Source organism: Nicotiana tabacum, chromosome 24 (genome assembly GCF_000715075.1).
Source record: "Nicotiana tabacum cultivar K326 chromosome 24, ASM71507v2, whole genome shotgun sequence".
Taxonomy (NCBI): domain Eukaryota; kingdom Viridiplantae; phylum Streptophyta; class Magnoliopsida; order Solanales; family Solanaceae; genus Nicotiana; species Nicotiana tabacum.
Window position 1 is genome coordinate 88,606,436 of NC_134103.1, and position 7,550 is coordinate 88,613,985.

The 7,550-nt window shown below is 42.8% G+C and overlaps 1 protein-coding gene across 1 annotated transcript; it reads left to right on the forward strand.

Moving 5' to 3' along the window:
• The first annotated feature begins 6,241 nt into the window (after positions 1–6,241).
• On the forward strand, positions 6,242–7,175 carry LOC142178295 (uncharacterized). Its single transcript, XM_075247625.1, has 2 exons — positions 6,242–6,919; positions 7,074–7,175. The coding sequence occupies exons 1-2, from the start codon at positions 6,242–6,244 to the stop codon at positions 7,173–7,175; spliced, it is 780 nt and encodes a 259-aa protein (XP_075103726.1).
• The last annotated feature ends 375 nt before the right edge of the window (positions 7,176–7,550 follow it).

Consider the following 7,550-nt stretch of genomic DNA (forward strand, 5'->3'; position numbering starts at 1 on the left):
GAACTAGGATCAAGGAAATAGCTGACTATGTCGTGATGAAATGTCATGAGTGTGAAGACATGACTAGGTCCATGTTTTTCGCTTCTATGATGACCTTCGTCTACCAAATAATGGATGACTTGGACCGTCTTCAAGAAGACATTGCGCGAAGGCCCGTGCAAAGACCTGCTAATGCCCCACAAGCTCCAAGAAGACCAGTAGAAGCTCTCATGTACTTTTGATTAACCAGTTTTCGAGTCTGTATTTACTGCTTTCTAGAGTTTTAAATTGTTTTGTCGCTTGTTTTGAGTATGTATTGTTGTCAGTACTTTAATTCCCTGTAATGAAAAACCCAAAAGAAAGAGATATCATTTATTAATGAAATGAAAAATTGCACTTGGATACTTTGTATCTATCCCCTGAACTACGTAATGATCTGATTCATGCGGTGCCATGATACATAGGCAATCCACATAGTATTCGACCATAACCCTAAAATAAAATAATTGAGAAAGCAAAAGAGAGAGAGACAATAAAGCCGGGATGAAACACGCAGCTGTTGCAAAACATCTTAGCAAAATGTTTAATTGTTTAGGTGCATTGCATCCCCAATATGTGATTCCCTATGTGTTAAATGTCTCAAACTAACCGGTTTGTTGTGTGTGCTTTAAAAGAACAGGTTCTATTTTTAGGTGGTTGGTTTTGTGGTGGTAATCTGGCTTCACACCCTTATTTCACGAGATCTAAAGGAAGTATCGCCATGGACTCTGAGAGTCACCTACCTATCGTTGAGCCCGAAGAGAGCCCTGCATCAGTTATCCCATAGCTTGAGTCAGCAACTGCTGAGGAGAATAGGCGGTTAAGAAGCCGCATGTTAGAAATGTGGGATGCATGATCCAATGGCAGGGAGCCACCCAGTACCATCCCTGGTTTCCTCGAGTTAATCCCAAGGACGGGAGGAACTACCAATGTCGCTATCTCAGTAGCCAACCTATTCATGCCATTTGGGTTCCCCACCATGTCAACAAACTTCACTGGACTGCCTTCTGAGGTTCGCCCCTAGGCACTATCTTCAGGAATACCATCTACCGTGTTCACAACACTACCAACTTCTAGTATGGCACAACCAACGCTGCCTCGACAAACCTTCGAACTATCAACTTTTACTTTCCAAGCTTCCCAATTCCAATTGGACACCATTGGGGTTACCCCAAATTCCTATCCTCAACACCCACAATTTGAATCTTCTGTAGAACAGAGAGAGTCTTGAGGAATCCTGAACAAGAGGAGATAATACAAAAAAAGAAAAGCATTGAGCAAAGCCTCAAGAATATACAAGGCCTGAGTGGTCAAAAGAGCATGTCATATGTTGATTTGTGCATGTTCCCTCACATGCATTTACCTGTGGGCTTTAAGACGCCAAAGTTTGAAAGATATGATGGGCATGGAGACCCTATTGCTCACTTAATGTAATACTTAACCAGCTGAGGGGTGCTGGTGGAAAAGATGAGCTGTTAATGGCCTACTTCGGAGAGAGCCTCACCAGAATCGCTTCTGAATGGTATATAGTCCACGATATCTCCCATTGGAACATATGTGATGACCTGGCCCGGGATTTTGTGAGGCAATTCCAATACAACGTGGACATAGCTCCGGACAAAAATTCTTTATCCAACCTAAAAAAGAAAGCCTCAGAAAGCTTGCGAGAATATGCTATCAAATGGGGTAAACAAGTGGCCAGAGTAAAACCCCCAATGGATGAGACCGAGATGGTCAGTGTCTTCTTACAGGCCCAAGAGGCCGATTATTTCCAAAACATGATATCTGCCATTAAAATTGGAGAAATGGTAGAAAACGGCCTAAAAACAGACCGTATCTTAAGTCAATAAGCTCTAAGAGCCACTTCCCAAGCCATTCAGAGCAGCTCGAGAAGTTTAGCAAGCTGGAAGAAAAACGAAGAGGGAGCCATGATGCCTTCGAGCTTAAGAAACTCTCGGCGACCCCGGGATTATTCTAGTCCACCTTCCAAGGCCCCATAACATTATTACCCCTACCAGGATGCAGCCTATGCTATGACCCCTCATCCTTATGCAGTAATGAACGCTCAACCGTACACCCGGCCACAACAACATTACAATCAGAATAGAGCTCCACCTCCAAGAATCAACCCTCCTTACCAAGATCAGTATAATCCCCGTCTACCACAGAATAATTACCAATATAACACCTATCCCCGTGAACCACCCAGAAAAGCCGACTTCACACCTATTGGTGAGTCGTACTCCAGCCTCTTCCCGAAATTAGTCCAAACAGGCTTGTTGCAGCCTGTACCGCCGAATAGACAAACCCAGAATCTTCATCCTACAGGCCATGTACCAGGTGCGCTTATCACTCCGGGGCAGAAGGGCATGACACTGAAGATTACTGGACCCTTAAGAGAGCAGTCAAGAACCTGATCGAACAGAAAAGGGTAGTGCTAAGGGATGAGGAAGTTCCCAATATAACCAACAACCCGTTACCAGCCCACAACAACGGGCCGGTAATCGGGATGATCTGTGAAGACAAAGAATTTGACCCCACATTAAAAGTGATTATTGCCATTGCTGATTCAGAGAAGAAACCTAAAGTAGTGGCAAAATAGGTTAGGAATGAGAAAAAGATGAATTCTACTCCCCAAAATGAAGAAAAGGACCGGGAAGCAAAGACAGGGGCACCACCTGCCAAAGAGGCCATTCTCTACGTCCCAAGAGCCCCCAGAAAGGGACAGCTCATGTTAAGCCCTCCCAAGATATTAGAGCAAAGGAAAACCACACCAAATCTGCCAAAAATGTATGTACCAAAAGGGACTTACGGGGCACGGAGGCCAGTCATTCCACCTAGGCTAGATGAGCCTTTGATCATCAGTTGTATGCCACAAAATCCCATAAAAGACACTACTGCCTCCCTTGGAACTACAATCAGACAATTGTCACATACAAAGGGAAGGAAGTTAAGGGGGAAGTGAATGAAACAAACCAATCTGGGAAGTATCATAACCCAGAAGAATTGAACAAAACCAAGCAGAGGCATTTCCCCCTCAAAAAGCCTGTAACTGCTGAAGAAGCGGAGGAATTCTTTCGAAAGATGAAAACCTCGGAGTATGCTGTAATTGATGAACTGAGAAAAGCCCCTTCCCAAGGTTTCACTCTTGTCTTTACTGATGAGCCCAAATGAACACCAAAAAGTGCTTCTAAAGACACTAAATGAGGCGTATATTCCAATTGAGACCACAGTTGAACAATTAGAAAGAATGGTAGAGCGATATTTTGAGGTCAACCGAAGCTCCTTTAGCCGAAACGACTTGCCTCCCGAAGGAGCTGCCCACAACAAGGACCTTCTCTTGACTGTCAAGTGTGATGGATATTATGTGAAAAGAATCATGTTGGACGGCGGGTCCGGAGTCGATATTTGCCCTCTATCAACATTGCAGAGGATGGAAATTGGGACTGAACGGATCAAAGCAAACAATGTTTGTGTGTGTGCTTTCAATGGTGTCAAGAGGGACACGATAGGGGAGATTGACTTAATCCTAACCATTAGCCCCATAGATTTTGAAGTAACATTCCAAGTTCTGGACATGGAAACTTCCTATAACTTTCTATTAGGAAGACCATGGATCCATGCAGCAGGAGCCGTGCCCTCTACTCTCCATCAAATGGTCAAGTTCGAACATGAGAACCAAGAAATAGTGGTCCATGGAGAAGATGAACAGTCAATCTACAGGGACCCGTCAGTCCCATACCTCGAGGTAAGAGACGGAAGCGAGCACATCATCTACCAAGCCTTTGAAATTGTGCTCGCCGACCAGTGCAAGGAAGGAACCCCATGCCCTTAACCTTGTTTATCAAGTGCATCAATCATGGTCGCCAGCAAAATGATCAAGCATGGGTACAAACCTAGAAAAGGGCTCGGGGTATCCTTACAGGGCATCACAAAACCCGTCACCTTGGCTGCCAACAAGAAATTCTTTGGCATAGGTTTCCAAGCCACCAATACCGACAAAAAATGGGCCGATAAACATAAGAAAGATGGGTGGGTTTTGCCTCAGCCAATCCCGCACCTCGCCAAATCGTTTGTTAAGACAAGATATATAGAAAAAGAAGAAGAGGCCTTCACGACTGATGTAATTGAGGATATTTGTGAAGCAATGAGGCAAATGCTCTATGAAGTCGACATGGTCCAACCGGGCGAAGGCTCGAGCACTGCTGAGGTGAAATACATGAGGCCTAATGCTAAATTGCAAAACTGACAGGCTACTCCATTCCCAATCAGGCGGGAATTCCGGTAGCTCAGTCTTGCCATCTTTTCTACATTCCGAGTTATTTCAGGGTGTAACTCGAATGTCTTTAGTTTTATTGTCTTTTTAAATTCCGATGTAAACCCTCATATCTTCAAAATTCAATGAAATGAAATCAATATTTCATCGTCTATGAATCTTTTCCTGTTATTCTTTCTGATTTTGCTATTTTTCTTATCTTTCTCTTTTCAGTTCTAATAATGCGGACTTAAATAACATGACATACTTGCGGACTTCATGCCCAGATCCTAAAACGCTGTCTAACCCCGAAATAATGAATCAAGAACCAGAATATGATGAAGATGAGGCTTTTAGGGAAATAAATCAAGAATTGGAACAATTTGAGAATAAGCCTAAGCCAAACCTAAATGAAACCAAGCCAGTTAATTTGGGCAGTTTAGAAGAGATCAGAGAGACCATGATAAGCATTCACGCTAAGGAAAAAACTAGAGATGCATTGATCCAACTCTTGTTTGAATTTAAAGACGTGTTTGCCTGGTCTTACGATGATATGCCAGGACTAAGTGTCGATTTAGTGGTACACAAGTTGCCAACTTATCCCGATTGTCCACCTATCCAACAAAAGCAAAGAAAATGCAAAACAGACATCAATGATAAGATTAAAGAAGAGGTTGCCAAACAATTAAAAGCTGGTGTGATCCGAGTAGTCCGATACAACACATGGTTGGCCAATGTAGTCCTAGTACCAAAGAAGGACGGGAAGATCCGAGTATGTGTTGATTACAGGGATTTGAACAAAGAAAGCCCCAAGGACAACTTCCCGTTACCAAACATCCACATCTTTGTCGACAATTGTGCCAAACATGAGATACAATCTTTTGTGGATTGTTATGCTGGGTATCACCAAGTCCTGATGGATGAAAAAGATGCAAAAAAGATAGATTTCACCACACCATGAGGGACTTACTGTTACAGGGTCATGCCATTTGGTCTGAAGAACGCTGGGGCAACTTACATGAGGGCTATGACTGCTATTTTCCATGACATGATGCACCAGGAAATTGAGGTGTATGTGGATGACGTGATCATTAAGTCCAGAACGCAGGAAGACCATGTGAAGGATTTGAGAAAGTTCTTTGAGCGCCTGTGCAGGTATGATTTGAAATTGAATCCAGCTAAATGTGCATTTGGAGTTCCATCTGGGAAGCTTTTGGGGTTTATAGTTAGTCGAATGGGTATTGGGTTGGATCCAACAAAGATAAAATCTATCCGAGATCTGCCACCTCCAAAAACCAAGAAAGAGGTCATGAGTTTGCTGGGAAGGTTGAATTACATCAGTAGGTTCATCGCTCAGCTTACTACCACGTGTGAGCCAATATTTAAGCTGCCAAAGAAAGACACGACGATTAAATGGACGGATGAGTGTCAAGAAGCTTTTGAAAAAATCAAAGAATATTTGTCAAATCTGCCGGTGTTGGTTCTTCCTGAGCCTGGAAGACCTTTGTTCTTGTATTTAACGGTTCTGGAGAATTCTTTTTGCTGTGTCCTCGGACAACATGATACGACCGGGAAGAAAGAGCAAGCCATATACTATTTGAGCAAGAAATTTACTAGTTATGAAGCCAAGTACACTTTGCTAGAAAGAACTTGTTGTGCTTTAACTTGGGTCGCTCAAAAGCTTAGACATTATTTGTTGGCTTATACCACATATCTCATAACCAGAATGGATCCCGTGAAGTACATATTCCAGAAACCAATGCCTACGGGAAGGCTAGCCAAATGGCAAATCCTGCTCACTGAGTTTGACATTGTCTATGTCACCCGCACGACCATGAAAGCCCAAGCCTTGGCCGATCATTTAGCTGAGAACCCAGTTGATGATAAATACAACTCCTAAGCACTTATTTCCAAGACGAGGAAGTGAATTCAGTTGAAGTAATCCCAGAAGACACTAAGACTTAGAAAATGTTCTTTGATGGAGCTGTAAATGCAAATGGTGTTGGGATTGGGGCAATTTTGATTTCACCCACGGGTCAGCACTATCCGGCTATAGCCTGGCTTCGGTTCTTCTGTACGAATAACACCGCTGAATATGAAGCTTGCATCATGGGCATGAACATGACAATTGATATGGTTGTAGAAGAATTATTAATCATGGGAGATTCTGATTTGATCATTCGGCAAGCACAAAGCGAATGGAAAACTCGAGATATCAAGATTATCCCATATAGACAATATGTGGAAGATCTTAGCAAACAGTTCAAATCCGTTGAATTAAGGTATATTCCTCGATTCCACAATGAGTTAGCTGATGCGCTAGCTACCTTAGCTGCAATGCTGCCGTATCCGGGCAACGTCCATATTGACCCTTTGGAGATTCAAATACGAGAAAGACATGGTTATTGCAACATGATTGAAGTAGAACCAAATGACCAACCATGGTATCATGATATTAAAAGGTTCTTGAAAAATAAGGAATACCCTGAGCAGGCCAATGGAGACCAAAAGAGAACCATTAGAAGGCTTGACGACAGTTTCTTCTTAAGCAGAGAAGTGCTGTATAAGAGAACTCTAGATCTGAATCTTTTAAGTTGTGTAGATGCCAAAGAAGCCGAAAAGATCATGAACGAAGTTCATTCAGGAGTATGCAGGACCCACATGAACGGATATGTCCTGGCAAAGAAAATCCTGTGGGCAGGTTATTATAGGATGAACATGGAAAAGGATTGCTTCAATTTTGTCCGGAAGTGCCATCAGTGTCAGATACATAGTGACCTGATTCATGCACTGCCTTCAGAGTTGCATCCTGTGTCAGTACCTTGGCCGTTTGTTGCTTGGGGTATGGATGTCATTGGGTCGATCGAGCCGAAAGCCTCAAATGAGCACAGATTTATCTTGATTGCCATCGATTACTTCACAAAATGGGTCGAAACGGTCACTTTTAAAGCCATCACCAAGAAAGCAGTGGTGGACTTCGTACATTCCAACATTATCTGTCATTTTGGTATTCCATAAACTATCATTACCGACAATGCTGCAAATCTGAACAGTCACTCGATGAGGGAGGTATGCGAACAGTTTAAAATTATGCATTGCAATTCTACCCCTTATCGAGCAAAAGCCAATGGCACCGTTGATGTCACGACCCAAATTAACCCTCCGTAAGGTGTCGTGATGGCACCTAGTCTTTACGAGTAGGTAAGCCTAATATTACGAAAAATATAAAGAAAACAGAACATTTTTAAAGATCAACAGCATATACAAAATAATTTCT